This window comes from Hirundo rustica, chromosome 12, assembly GCF_015227805.2.
Source record: "Hirundo rustica isolate bHirRus1 chromosome 12, bHirRus1.pri.v3, whole genome shotgun sequence".
Lineage (NCBI taxonomy): Eukaryota > Metazoa > Chordata > Aves > Passeriformes > Hirundinidae > Hirundo > Hirundo rustica.
The window spans coordinates 4,569,982-4,585,006 of NC_053461.1; the positions used below are offsets into that span (position 1 = coordinate 4,569,982).

Genomic DNA, 15,025 nt, shown 5'->3' on the forward strand with positions numbered 1-15,025 from the left:
ATTCATGCTTTTATTCAAATACTTTCAGATTGATGAAGTAAAAAATATCGGCAACCTCCCGTGCTTGGAAAAGGTGATGTTATCCAGCAACCCCCTGAGCATCATCCCTGATTACCGGACCAAAGTACTCGCTCAGTTTGGAGACAGAGCCTCAGAGGTGAGCCCCAGGGTTGCTCTTCTAATCCTCCTTTCAGCCTGCTGAGGAAAGTGGTGCAAATGTTCTAAACACCTGATGAGTTTTTAGTGTGCATTGGGGAAGGTGTTTGGACAGTGAAACGTAATTAATGTTACCCCGCTGTGCTCTTGGATCTAAATGACATTTTACCGTGCCCTCATTGGGTGACAGTCTGTTAGTATTGAAACGCTGTTGTGCTGGAAAGGTGTTAAACTTGCCAAACCTTGCTGTGTTTGCATTAAATTGATGTTAGCTCAGAGTCTAATATGGTAATTGTTCCTGTGTAATGGTTACAAAGATGCACAGGGCTTGCATTAAGCTATGGTAATTTTTGATAATCCCATTAATAAAAATTGCAAAATGCCTAATTTTCAATACTTTTAGATGTTTTAACTTTTTCTTCTTTTTTCTTTTTTTTTTTTTTAGGTTTGTTTGGATAACGTTGTTACCACTGAAAAAGAACTAGACACAGTGGAAGTGCTAAAAGCTATTCAAAAAGCAAAGGAGGTGAAATACAAACTCAGCAACTCTGATAAAAAGGTGGGTCTTGGTGCTGTGAAGGAAGTAGAATGTGCAGCATACAAAAGCTTACAAAATTAATTCTGCAAGTTAGATGTAAGCAGAATGCACTAGATTTTCCTTAGCATTAAAATGTTTATGCTTTGTATTTTAATGTGGTGTGAACTTTTAATGTTGCCAATTTTTTCTGTTTCGTTTTTAATGCAGTTTTGATAGTTTTCAGACCTTCCTTTTTTGGGCTGGCTTGGGAGAGAGGAAGTGGGAGGAAAAGATATAATTACTTCATGGTGTACACAGGGAATTCACAGTTGACCTTAACAGACATATTTTGTATCTTATACAAGTATTGCGGAGCTGTGATTTTACTTCTTGTGTTGCAGAATACTGAAATTACTTCCCCAAACTTTCTTCCTGTGGGTGTTCAGCAGTGGGAGAATCAGAAATCTGAATTCTCCTTGCCTTCCCTCATGCTTGGCTGCGTGCTGTGTAGTTGGTTAGTCTTGCTTTGGAATTCAACTTAGGGACAGAAGAGGTTCTGTCCCTACAGTGTAGAAAACCGGTTTTCATTCTTTTGACTTGTGAATCTGCCAGTTTTGTCAATAGTGATTAGTGAGTGATCAGAATGACTTCTCTAAAAGAATCCTTAGTGGAATTCCACTTAGTGTGAAAATTGAGACTTAGAGTAGGTGACCACCCCCACCCCCCCTCCACAAAAAAAAAAAAAGAGAAAAGCTGGCACTAACTTTCCTTTTACTAAAATTGAAAAAGCTTGTGTAGACTTATTTTAGTTCGGGATCTCATGTGTCCTGTGTATTTAGGTTTTTTCTTTAATTGCTGCATACTTTCTTTATTAGATCAGTGAGGACTCCAGGCTCACTGCTGCCAGCTCCAAATCAAACTGTTCTTCTCTTACTGTTCGTCCTTCCTCTCCCTCTCTGCCTCGTCCTGTCAGCTCCAGCCAAGGTAATCATGTATGTATCGTGCTGCTGGGCTGAGCCTCTTGGTTCTGCTTTTCTAAGCTGCATTGATATACATGAATATTATGTGCATGGATTTAGGGCTTTAAAGACAAACACAAAGACCTGGTAGAATTGGCTTTGAAAGTGGAAGTTGTATGGAATGTGACTCAGCAGAACTGACCTGTAGTTCCAGTAGTGGTGAATATCTGGAGTGAGAGTTTGGGTACAGGACTTTTTACTGCATCATCCTGCAGAGGCTGAGATGCCATTTCCAGGTTTTGAGTCATGCCTTAATGGGAAACTGTGGCATACAGAGATATATTTTAAAATTGCTTCTCTACCCATTCTTGGTCTGCAGAATGTGAGCTCGAGGAGCATATGTTCCATTAGTGCTTTTTGCAAGAGCTGCATTTCTGTCACACCAGGGGGAAGATGGAGAAAGGAGATGAGTAAAAGACACCTGTGGGATTAGTGTTCTGGCTGAGCTGGTGATTTCAGCACATCTGTTGTGCTCTACAGTGCCTGCTGAGCTCACCTCAAGTCTTTTTACTGTATGTTTCAGATGAATGTGCCTGTTGCTTTAGGAACTTGGAAGAATGACTTGACTTTCCTCTTTAGCCCATAGGATTGATTTATGTGAATATCCACTTGTGACTGAGAAAAAGAGATAAAAATACTTTCTGGTTTTGGCTTTTGTCTGATTGAAAAGTGCGCTAGAACATGCATGGTGAGAGAAGACTTTGTACCCATTTAAAAGAGCAGGGATCTTATTTTCAATTTCTTGGAGTGGCACAGCTTCCTCTTACCAGTAATCGGTGGATTGGTGGATAAGGGAGAGAAACGTCCCTGAGGAGCTTGATCTTTAGAAAAAGTCCATTGCTGTGACTTCTGCAGAATCAGCAGAGGTTTCTTAGTTCACTCTAGAAAAATGAAACTGTTCTGACAGCATTTGATTAAGGGGCAGACACCTTGATAACAGATTTAGTTGCTATTTATGTACTTTGCCTTTGTAGCCCTTCTAGGTAGTTTTTCATCTGCAGAAAAAATGCCAGTTTTTCCAAAATCAAGTCAATGCTTGCTTTAAAATAATAACCACTTGACAAACGGTCTCAGTCCCATAACTGTATAACAACCTGCAGTTCTATGCAGGACTTGCTGTAAAAATAAATGTCAGTAACCCCTGGGACTGTTTAAATTAGTTATCAATGCATTTTTTCTGCTGCAGTAAATGTTTGGGAGCAAAAGAATGTTGGGAGAAAAGAAAGTATAGATCTCTCTAAAGGACTTAGGTGTTCTGTAGAGTGGTACAAGATTCAAGGTTTATTTACTATAGTCCTTTTCCATGAGATTCCTTCAGTAGAATTTTGGGGAAGGCTTTTATAAATAATGGGAAATGGAGGACTGAGCAGGCCGTTTCTCAGCTTCAACAATACAAAATGCTTATTTGCAATAATAATATTCTAATCATAATCTAACTATTAAAGGTTGTTTTCAAAATATCAGTTTTGAGAAATCTATTATTAAAAAATGGAAATATGCTAAGCAATCAGTTTCACTGTTAAGTCATGAATAATGGAATTAATTTCCTGATATGCTACTTCTATGAATTGTTTTCTCTGCATTTTCTAGACACCATCTGTTTCCGTAACATATTATTCATACTAAATGTCATTGGGAAATGGCTTATGGAAAAAGATTAAATATTTATGTAGGAAACAGAAAATCAAAAATAATGCTGTCACGTTCTGGTTTTCCTGTCAATCTGAGTTTCCTTCTTGCTAACACAGTATTTTGTTCAAGTAATAAATACCTCTTGTGTTTCCTCTGACCATGAGATGTCTTGATGCAATCTGCTGAACTTTACCATCAATCCAGAAAGATACATACAGGAGTTTTTATGCTCAAGCCAGAAACATGTCCACACTGTAATTTTGTTGATTATTTGCATATTTAAATACTTGATCTGGCTGGTTCAGTGGCAATACTGAAAACTGATTTGCTCTGTTGTCAGTTTGATGCTGTGAGTATCAGACTGACAAAAAGTCAAATGTCCCTGAGAATTTTGCCTTGTATTCACTCATGATAAATTTTTACTGATGATTCAGCTTTGAACCCTTGAAAAAGGTTCCAGTTAAGGTGAGATAATATCTTAAATGGCATTTGAGAGACCAGAGCTTCTCAGACTGGTTGAAGTTTGTACGCAGATTTTACAGAAGTTTTTCCCTTAAAGCTTGTGGACATTTGGGAGTATGCTACAAAGTTTATGAAGAATGCTCTGCCAGCTTAGCAGCTGTGTAGTTCTGTTAAAACTGAATTGCATGAAGAGTTCTTCACCAGAATTTGAGATTCAAATTGATTGTTAGTTTGAGAGAGAAGCTGTAGCAATCTTTAATCCAACTTTCAGTTACTACTTTAATTAAACTAAAATTCTGCTTGCTTTTTCATCCTGGCTATTGTGCAAAGATATCCTTTAAGCGTTAATGATTTATGATTAGATCTTGATTATACAGTTTTAATTCCATTTGATTGGCAGGTATTTTTGTTTTACTTGAGTGATTTAAAGAGCTGCTTGTGTTTGTTCTAGAAATAATTGGTGAAGAAGCAGTCCTAGCCAGCAGTTTTTTGCAATCCAGTGGTTCGACTCCTACAGACCATACAGTTCCCCAGAGATGCTTTGAAATACCAGACTCCAGATATAAAATTCAGGTAATTGCCACACTTCTGTTTTTATTATAGGATTTTAAGAAGCTTTTGCAAAGTTTCTGATGCTAAACATAGATTATCATAGTAATCCATAGCAAAGGATTTTTTGATTCTCAGAGCTATTTTAATGGAAAGGGAGGAAGCCCCAACTTTGATTCAAGGGGATTTGGTCCAGCTTATAAATTAAATGCAGAATCCAGGTTTACCAGACTTTCCACTATGGCTTTGAGATGTTTAGCCAGTTCTAGGATAGCATAATTTATTATCCTTTTATGTGCTGAGTATAAGAATTGTGTCTTATCGTAACACAGTATGAGTTTTTGAAAGTATCAATTCTCTTGCCGGTAGAGTGGAAGAACCTTCTCCCTGTCAGGAGGCAATGGCCTTAATTTGTCTTCTTCAATCTCATCCTGTCTGATAACTTCTGGTTTGTGATTTCACTTGTGGTATTGGAAGCACTCTTCCTATTCCTTGAAGCCACGCGTATGTGACAGCAAGGCTTGGGATGTCCCTTCCTTTGCTACCAGTGTAGTTGGTCTTTGTCAGGATCCTTTACCATTTTGCTTCATGTTACACTAATTCAGTCAAAGTTTGTCGAGTGCTGAAATGCCTGGGTCACAAGGTTGGATCTGTTCTCAGGTCAGCAGCAGAGTTCATTCTTCTTCTGCCTTAGCTGAATGCCCAACCTAAAGCAAACAGTGTTTGTGGGTCCTCAGAGGATGGCTGTTAGCTGCCTGTGAGTACAGCAGGACTTGGCCAGCTTTAAAAAGCATGGGCCAGCATTAACTTTGCTTCTCCTGTGTGCTGAACTCTTAAGTAGTTTGCAGCTTCCTGATGTTACTTTCTTCTCCTCAGGCACCTGCCTCTTTACTGGCTTCATGCAAAGAGTATGGTGGTGGTCATCATGTGTGGTAAGCTACGTAAATAAATTCTGGTTTCAATCCTTGTTAGCTTTTGGGTAATAACAGTGGATACTGTTTTCTTAAACCCAGCCTTTAAGGCCAAACAATCTTTTCCATTCTATTATGCCTCTGGTTTCTTTGAATCAAAATGTGGTCTGTAGTGTTTTTAACCTTTGAAGCCTGGAATGCAGTTGGTGGCTTCAAAACCAGCAATAGCTGTATTGTCTCGTTCTTTAGGTCATGAGATTGTGCTTACTGGGGATGGGAAAGGAAAGAGGAGTTAAACATTTTAGTTATGTCTTTCTTATTCTAATTTCTAATTATAGAATTACACACTACCAGCCTTTAAAATCAATGGCTGTGCAGCACAAAGATGTTCTACAAAATTACACTGATTTAACTGTCTTAACTAGAGTAAATATCAAAGTTCTGAGAAGCAGCACCGTGAATTGTAGGTAGCCATAAGTGTTTTTAAACTCAGCTTTGTACTTACTGTGGCTTCTTCTCTCTTTTGAAGTTTGGAGAGTTCAGAGGAAGAACACTGTGCAGTGCCTGACCCCGGTAACACCATCATCTTGCCTTTTAACTGTATGTCCTACACTGCCACCAACCAAGACTTTATCCAGCACCTTTCTGCCTTGATAGTGCAGGCTGTGCAGAAATCTGCCCCCTCCCTCACAGAGAATAAAGGAAGCCCAGCGGGTAATTCCACAACCACAGACAAAGAAGACGGATATTTTGAAATGGGGCTTCATGAAGGAGATCAGACTTTTGAGTTCAGCACTACTTTGGATACTCAATCATCCGACAACATAGCATTGGAGAGTGTTGACATAGTCAAAATTCTCTGGAGCTTTTCAGTTCACATTCATAAAGGACTCAGACAGTTTGCTTCCTGTTTGGTTTTGACTGATGAGATGCTAGCTGTGTTTGAGATTCCTCATCAGGAATTGAGAGGAAATTGCCAGCACATCCCTTCTGCCTTGAAATTAACGCTGTGTTTTCCCTACACTGATCTAATAGAATTTGGCTTTCTCCTGCCAGAAATCTGTTTAACTCTGAAACTGAAAAACAGTGACCACTGCTTGTTTATTGTTTCAGACTCCCAGAATCTTCAAGACTTTTATTCCTGTTTACAAACGTGTTGCTCTCAACACTACACATCAATGTTACCAAGCTCCACGTGGTACTGTAGAAAAGCAAACCTCCAAGAATTTCTCTCTCAGCTTATGGAATTGAATTGCATTTCAGCAGAAAATGTTGAAATAAAAGGTTGTTTCCCAACATATCTTGTTTATGGGAATAAAACCAACGTTCAGAAAGTCTTGCATCAACCAGAGTCTGTTGGCAATAACAAGAAACGGTCAAAGAATGTTTTGTGTTCTGCACTTTATTCTTCAGTATATAAATCTTCTGACCAGAGTCCCTGTGTGGTCCATCCGTGTTGGATATTTCTCACACCCCAGCATTTGTACATAGTAAAGGTGGATTTCAGTTCACTGCCAGGTAAATGGGCGGGCACAGAAGAGTTGGGAAGTGTATTTAAGCTGAATAGAATTCCATTAGCATCACTCGTGCTGCATCCAACTCACGGTGCCACCCAGCAGAAGGGTTCGTTTTCGGATGGACACGTGCTGGAGTTGCTTGTCGGATACAGATTTGTTACAGCAGTGTTTGTTCTACCTCATGAGAAATTCCACTTCCTAAGAATCTACAGCCTTTTAAGGACACTCCTGCAGGATGTTAAGACTATTATTATTTTCAAAGCTTCGAGCAAATCGGACGGTGTAAGAAATCATGTAGTGGAGGCAAACAGACACGGTCAGGCAGCCAGGTAATGATTCCTGTGGAAGGTCTCTTGCACAGTGCTTGAGGTGGCCTGACCCCTGTGTTTGCTGCTGTCATTGTCATTGGGTTTGGACTGTAGTATTGATGGATTGTGCTGGTCTGGAGTAAGTGTGAATGCTTGTCCTGGACTGTAGCAGTCTACCTTTTTTTTTTTTCTGTTTTGTTGCTGCAATCTAAAATGTAATTTCTGATGGAAGGAAGCTTCCTATTTCATGTGCCTGCAGGCTGAGATCATGGCAGATTGACAGCTATGCTCAATATATAAATGATTTAAACTATTAAAAATGGAAGTTACCTAGTTTTAATTTTTTAATGAAATACAAATATTCTTATGGGGGAAAGCTATGTAGCTCTTCACATTTTGGTAATTTGTGTTCTGGATCTTTTCTAGTTTATGCAAGCCTCATCTGACACTGTCATCCTTATACCCATCTGAATTTCTTGTGCAGAAGATAACAGAAGACAACCAGATTCCCGTTCACCTTCATGTTTCTGTGTCTCTGCAGTATGTGGCTGGGCTGAAGGGAAGAGCCCTGGTTGAATTTTTCCATAGCAACATTGCAGAGGTATCATGTCTATACCAAGTGTACAAAAACATGCTTTGTGACCTTTCTGTATTACACAGTATCTATAAAAACTTTCCTGATCAAATTTAGCCACAAGAATTAGGCTCTGGGAAACCTGGACGCATTTTGATGAAGAATTTGTGTGTTATTCCATTTTGGGTTCCCTGCTAGAGCAGTTGGGATCCTGCAATGCATATTTTGCCTTCAGGATCTGTGGTGCTAACAGGAAAGTACACTCGTGTGTGTCTTGAAGATGTGATTCCTCCAAGAATGTTCCCTTTTTTCTTTTTTTTTTTTTTTTTTAAGTGGCAAAAGGACAGAAAATAACAGGAATGGAATAATTTTGGGATGCTTCTTAGCTAAATCAATAAATAAGTGTTCTGACTTATTTTTGTAGTACTGTACATGACTACAACACATGTTTCCAGGTACTCCAGAAACATGAACAGATAAACCTGTTTTCTGAAAAACGGTAAAGTCTGTCTGGGGAACATCAAATCAAAAAAGTACCCAAAATTTACGATATGGCTTTTTGAGTGATAAATCACTGTGATCTGAGTACTAATGTCAGTTGAAAAGCTTGAGAAATAGATACATTTTTCTTATTCCTTTACCTCTCTTCCAAATTTTTTAAACTAAGCACAGTTACAAGCTGTGCTGCTCTTTTTATATCAGGAGAAACTGATAAGAAAAGTGAGTGACTTATTTAAGTCAGTAGTAAGCCCATCAGATTAGAAGCTGGGAAGATGCTGAGTTGGAACAGCAGCTGCAGTGGCAAGCTGTGCTCCTGTCCTCTCTCCAGGGTCTTTGAATCCAACCCTCAGGAGCACCTGAAGGCTCAGCAGACTTGAGGTCTGGAAGCCACTGCTCAGCTGGTGATTAAAGTTTTATCTGCAGTGTCTGCCCTATGAAGTCTTCTAGATGAGATGTTTTTCTTTTTTTTTTTCTAATTTTGGTCAGAAAACAAGGAATAGTTTGCTTATAACAGAAAAATAATTTTCTTATATCCACACAAGATATTTTCAGTGGCTGCCATTGTGGCCTCAAGTGAACTACCTCTCTTTGACCAGAGCGTGTTCAGATGCTTAAGATTTTGAAGTTGTTTCTCTGGGGACCTAAAGTTGCCTCTAAGGTGATGAAACTATCTCAAATATCAAAGTTTATGTGTTTATGAAATAAAATTTACATCTTAGGTGGAAAATGAAGAGTTGAGACACCTTATGTGGTCTTCAGTTCTGTTTTACAAGACTCCCAATGTGGAAGTGATGGCTTGTGTGCTTCTCTCAACAAAAGCTATTTACTTTCTGTTGGATGATGCTTTCATTCATGCAGATGAGCACCAGTCAGGTAAAATAGTTGCTTTGATCCTTTAATTGCATTATCAACTTAATCTCTCTCTCTCTGTGTTTGTCCTCAGTCTAAGTACCAATTTTGGTCAATATTCTTAGACCTCCTAGTTGAAGGGATCAGGATTTGCATAAGGTTTTTATGTTCAAAAAGCAGGATCTTGAGTCATGTCTGCTTCTCAGACAGACCCTTCTAGCTGCCACTGGATCCATGCTTTTCTCTGAGGTCATTTCATAGTCCCTTTCATAATGAAAATGGAAAGTGAAGGGTAGTGAGCCTCATGGTGGGCATTTGGCTCAAGTCTGTTATTAATGCATGTGCTGATTTAAATCTGGTATGTGACAAATATTTTAAAAATGCTGCTAATAAAATTTGCTTGTATTTTGCTCAAGAATTTCTTAGCTCCTGTACCAAATTTTTTCTTAATTTCTTTCTTCAAGTGTGAGATAAGCATTGGATTGTAATATAAAAGTTATGCTTTATGGACACAACAGTCTTTTTCTTTCGACTTTTTTATCATATATCCTTCTTTAACAGATTTTTGGAACAAAGAAAACTCAGACTGTGAAAACAGTTCTTTCCACCTCTCTTGCTGCTTTGTGCTAAAACTTAATGACCTTCAGTCAGTAAATGTTGGCCTGTTTGACCAATACTTCCGAATTACTGGTGAGTACATCTTGTGCTTAAAGTTCTTCCTGTTCTATTTTGTTCTAGTCTTTTTTAGATGGATCCCTGTCTTTATTAGTGAGATGGAAGAGAGATTTTCTGTTGCTTCTTTTTCTTGAATCCGTAGAGCATATTTGAATAATAAGTATACATTGTATTTTCAATGAAATAAATTGTCTTTTTGAGGTATTTGTGAGGGTTCCATTGCTGTTTTCAAGAATTTGGAAGATTTCTGAATTATGATGCCTGTTTCCAGGAGAACTAATCCTTAAAAAAAAAAATCTTTTCTGATGACAGTTGCATGTTGGTTCAAGAAATGGTAATGCCATGTCCAGATCAGTGGGTGAATGACATTCTGTGTTCTCCTCAGGACATTCTGCAGATCACATCGTCACCTGCCTGACAAGAGACAGTTACAACACTCACACCTTCATACAGCAGCTTATGGCAGTCCTGTCACTGCTTGCACGCACTCCTTCACCTGAACCAGTAGATAAGGACTTCTACTCTGAATTTGGGAGTAAAAACACAGGTGAGTGGTCTTTTCTACATCATGGCATATTTGGGCATCATACTTAAGGCTTCACCTAAACTGTACTGATTAAAAACTCTTTTGAGGGACATTTATGCATCAGTCATTTCCTATTTGATACTTTAACTAAACTCCCTGACTTTAATTATCTTAGATGTGCCTTATGTGAGCAGAATTGTTAAATGTACGTAAGAGTCTTGCACAGGTGAAGTTAGTGATGGCTTCTTGCATTCACCCTGGACCTACATGGTTAGAAATTTGCAGAAAAGTATGTTGGTAATGCAAGAAGGACTCCAGCAGAAATTATTACAATATTGTTTATAAGCAAAAGCATGTATCAGTAGATACAAAACTTGAATTCTTCCAGCTGCAGCCGGCTGTCAGGGGCTGTTGTTTATCCTAGTACACTAAGAAAGTGTTGTATAGCACTAAGTAGCGATATAATAATGTGTGTTTCTTGCAGGAAAAATGGAGAACTATGAACTGATTCACTCTAGCAGAGTAAAATTTATTTATCCAAATGAAGAGGAAATTGGGGACCTTGCTTTTCTAGTGGCAGAGAAGATGGATGGTTTGACCAATCTTCCATCCCTTAACATCCTTCTGTACGTGTTGGCATTTCAAGTAAATCACTTTGAAGGATCTGCTCAGAACACTAGTTCACTTCAACCTAAAACACTGATATTGACCAGCTCTGATTTGTTCCTCTTTGATGAAGATTACATCAGTTACCCACTACCTGAATTTGCTAAGGAGCCACCAAAGAGAGACAAGTATCAGCTCGCAGATGGAAGACGAATCCGGGATTTAGATAGAGTGCTCATGGGGTATCAGACATATCCACAGGCCCTTACATTTGTGTTTGATGATGTTCAGAATCAGGACCTGATGCAGAATTTAACACTGGATCACTTTGGAGAGACTGATAGTGTCCCAAAGGGAAATTCTAAACAAGAGGCCAGCAGGAGCAGAGAGATCCAGTGGTATATTTTTATCCCAAGCGCAGAAAGCAGGGAGAAATTAATTTCATTGCTTGCAAGACAGTGGGAGATCCTGTGTGGTAGGGAATTGCCTTTGGAACTCACTGGGTAGTTACTGCACAGCCAAGTGATTTCAGTGTGTATCACGAGGTAAAGCACAGCGTTTAAGTAGACAGCACCTGTCAAGTTCTCTTTGTTTTCAGGAGGAGCTGACCTGCGCTCTCTTGCTCCGTGGTGCAGTGAACATGTAACAGTACACAGAGATACTCTGAAGTGTTAACTGGGGACTGACCTTCTTGTACAGTCTATTTTTTATGCAATAGTATATAGTGAAAAAAAAAACCCACGAGACATCCTGGGAAACTGTATGGAAAATTGAAGGAGTCAACACTAGATATTCTGTCGTCTGGGGCTGTTAAGGTTTCCACTATATTTCTGTATATATCAGTCTTGCTGTTCTATACAAATTCTAATGTGTAAATAAGGGTAAATGCTTGTGTATGTTTAAGTGCAATGTTCTTTGTACAAGAAGTATTTTGGGTATGCTGCTAATGCTTATTATTTAATGATCTTATAGTTTTACATAAGTTTTTCTTTGAAGCCAAGTGTAATTATTTGCTGCCAATCCTGAACTTAACAGTAAAATTTGAGCCACAAGCAGGTGACAAATTTTCATATGTAACTATTTTAACAGGCATTCATTTTCCTTATCCAAGGATAAAAGAATTGCTTGGTAAAGATCCTCTCAGTATTGTCTTGAAAAGTGCAAATACCCAGTGTGGGTATATCAGCATTTTGTCAGCAAATAATGGATTTGTATCTCTGAACACAAAGTCTTTCTTTTGCCTATCTTGTCAATACAAATAAAGTGTAATTTGACAGTTTTCTTTTGGCCTTGTCTTTATTCTAGTTTATGTCTTGTGTTTCCAGGATACCATATGGCAGTTCAGCAGCACACATTCTGTTACTAAAGTGCATTGTAAAACATAAAATGTGCAGCAAGATGAAAGAAGAAAATAGCTCATTCTTGTATAACAAGATTGTTAGTCCAGAATTGCAGCTGAGTCATGGAAACAGGATCTGCAGCTTCTATGAGGATTTCTTTCAAGTATCAATTTTTGCTTATCTATTAGATATTAGGGATTTTCTTTCGAAGCTGTCATGTTTAACTTGATGGTTGCTGTGCCCGACAAGTTTTAGTGTCCCCCATGACAGTAAAATCTCTATCACTATTACAAAGACAGATATTTAGGCATTGAAAAAGAATGTTCTATATCGAATGGGATTAAGAAGGGAAGAACGGTTTTGATACTTATGTGGCAGCTGATGCTGCTTAAAACTGATGCCCCTTAAACACACACGGAAATCTGGGTTGGAAGAGACCTCTGGAGATCCAGCAGTCAAGCTTTAAACAGGGCAATCTTCAAACAGAATGCTCAGGGTCTGGTCCAAACAAGTTATGATTTTTCTCCAAGAATGGAGAGTCCACAGTGGTGTTAGGAATTTGGTGGTTTCACAGAGTATTTTTCCATGCTGTTGCAGAGCTTGGCTGTGCTTTTTGGATTTCAGAAGCCCCGAGTGTTGCAGTCAGTGCAAGGATGACAAAGACAGAGGCAGCCAAAGTCAGATTGTATTGGAGGATGCAGTGGAGTTCCCTAAGCGAGCAGAGATGAGGAGCATAAGGAGTGCAGCTCTGCTCCCAGTTTGGCAGAGGAAGCCTAACTCGAGTTTAGTCTGAACTGAAGAGTTAAGGTAGGTGCTGCAGGCTCTTGGAGAAAATTAAATTTTCCTGTACTTTAGGGCTTTCTATTCTCTGAAATTTCAAAGTTGCTTATATTCATTTAAGCTTAATTATAATTGGGTAGAAAAAGCTAATTTCTAAATTAAGCATCCTAGGAATAAAGTAATTAAAAGAGATCTTAGGTCTTCACTAGTTCTTTCTGAAGTAGCTCTGTTAATCACTTATTAATAATTGTCCAAGGAAACACTTGAGGAAGCTGTGGCAACTTAAAACAGCCTGATTTTTCAAAAGCATTTGAGAACTTACCAGATGAAAAGATAATTTACAAGTGAATTTATAAATGAATACTAAAGGGAATCTGTAAGAAGTCCTCTGGAACTGCCTGGGATTTGAGCCAACCTGGACAGATCTGTCTCTCCTGAGGGGGTTTTTACCTGTCACTGCTCCTGGATAAGTCAGCCCTGCTTCCCTCTTATAAGGGCTGTTCTGGGGGGTGCCCTGTGCTGGAGACAGACCTGAGTTCTGTTTTAAGCATCTCCTGTAAAAACCAACTGTTTAAAGGCTTTTTAATACAGTAGTGGGTATCAGAGAATCTTATTTTAGAGTAAGCAGGGATAATGCTCTGTTTGTTATATACTTTGAGCAGGTAAGGCCTTTTTCATATTTCGTTTCAGCAAAAATGCATCTGTTGTGTTTGTTAAACTTGAAATTCTTTTTAAGTTCACAGATGTTTAAAGCATAGAATCTGTCCCTTTGGATTAGATTATTAATCCAGGAAACAGCTGCAATTCCTCCTTGTTATCTTGGTAAGCATTGATCACATTTTAAGATTAATGAAATGTTGAGTACAGTTCTGCAGTATGTTTTGATTCTTCTATTAACTATCTTACCTGTGGTGCCATCAGAACTTTTTAATTACAGGGCATTTTTTCAATAAATCATCTTTCATTCTCTGCTAAGTAGAGCATGGGCTAAATAAAGCTTTTCTCCTGATACTTCACCTCTTTTTTATTTTTACCTGGAAAAAAAAAGTAGAAATTAGAGCCCAATCAAGCCCCAAACAAGAAATCCCCTTCTCTCCTGCTACCAGGTATCTGATCCCTTGCTGCTTTCATAGAATCACAGAATGATATGTGTTGCAATGGACTTTCAAGATAATCTCATTCCGATCCCCCTCCCATGGGCAGGGATGCCACGCACTAAATCAAATTTCTATGGGCTCCATCCAGCCTGACCTTGGACACTTCTGGGGATGGGGCATCCACAGCATCCCTGGCTCACCTGTACCAGAGCCTCTGAGTAAGGAATTTCTTCCTATTATCTGATTTAAATCTCTTCTTTTTAATTAAAAAACACTCCCCATGCTTGTATCGCTGTCTGCCGAGGTATAAAGTCCCTCATTAAGAAAAACCTTTAAATGCTGATATGGCTGCAGTGAGATCTTCCTGGACCTGCTTTTTTTTTTCCCAGCCTGAACACCTCAAATTCCCAGCCAGACTCCAGAGGAGAGATGCTCTGTGTTAGAACCTGCTGGAGTCAGTGCTTTGCAGGTGTGCATTTCTGTTCATTTAAGTGCAATATGAGGCTGAAAACTTTTATCAACTGCCATTCTTCAGTGCCAACCTATTGTCTTTATTGTCTAATTTGAATATAGTCTTTTGTTCGTAAATACAAGGATTTAGGTGAGGTTTTCTTGAAAACGTACAATCATTCATCTTGAAACTAAACAAATCACTTCAGTTCATAAAGATTTCCCAGAACTTTCCACATTTAGTTTCTACAGAAAGCTCTGCAGAATGAAGTCACTGTTAACAGCTGAGGTCACATAGAATAATCTTGATTTCTTCTTCTCTTTTTGCAAGAGCACTACGAAGCCCTGCAGGCATATTTCTCATTAGTAACCCTTTGTCCTCAAATTCTTTCCAGCTTCCAACCCTTGTTTAACATTAAGACATTGTCTGAGTAGCTGAAGTTAGGACCAGAAACACACAGAGGCAGGTGGGGGAACCTTTGTCAGGAAAGTATCTCCTGAACTCTCAGACTTCTGGCTCTGCAGCTGATGTAGATTTTTGCTACCCTAGGAAGAC

At 38.8% G+C, this 15,025-nt stretch overlaps 1 protein-coding gene across 2 annotated transcripts in view; it reads left to right on the forward strand.

Moving 5' to 3' along the window:
* Positions 1-12,081, forward strand: part of NISCH (nischarin) — a 29,434-nt gene extending 17,353 nt beyond the window's left edge. Inside the window, exons 11-21 of one of the 2 annotated variants that reach the window (XM_040076016.2) lie at positions 29-157; positions 602-715; positions 1,549-1,657; positions 4,238-4,359; positions 5,212-5,267; positions 5,776-7,092; positions 7,498-7,672; positions 8,866-9,019; positions 9,557-9,685; positions 10,056-10,217; positions 10,681-12,081. In XM_040076016.2, coding sequence (XP_039931950.1) covers positions 29-157; positions 602-715; positions 1,549-1,657; positions 4,238-4,359; positions 5,212-5,267; positions 5,776-7,092; positions 7,498-7,672; positions 8,866-9,019; positions 9,557-9,685; positions 10,056-10,217; positions 10,681-11,309 — 3,096 coding nt within the window. In that variant the 3' untranslated portion in view covers positions 11,310-12,081. Of the gene's footprint in view, positions 1-28; positions 158-601; positions 716-1,548; positions 1,666-4,237; positions 4,360-5,211; positions 5,268-5,775; positions 7,093-7,497; positions 7,673-8,865; positions 9,020-9,556; positions 9,686-10,055; positions 10,218-10,680 lie in introns of those variants that run through there. The other variant, XM_058422200.1, reaches the window with a different exon arrangement.
* The last annotated feature ends 2,944 nt before the right edge of the window (positions 12,082-15,025 follow it).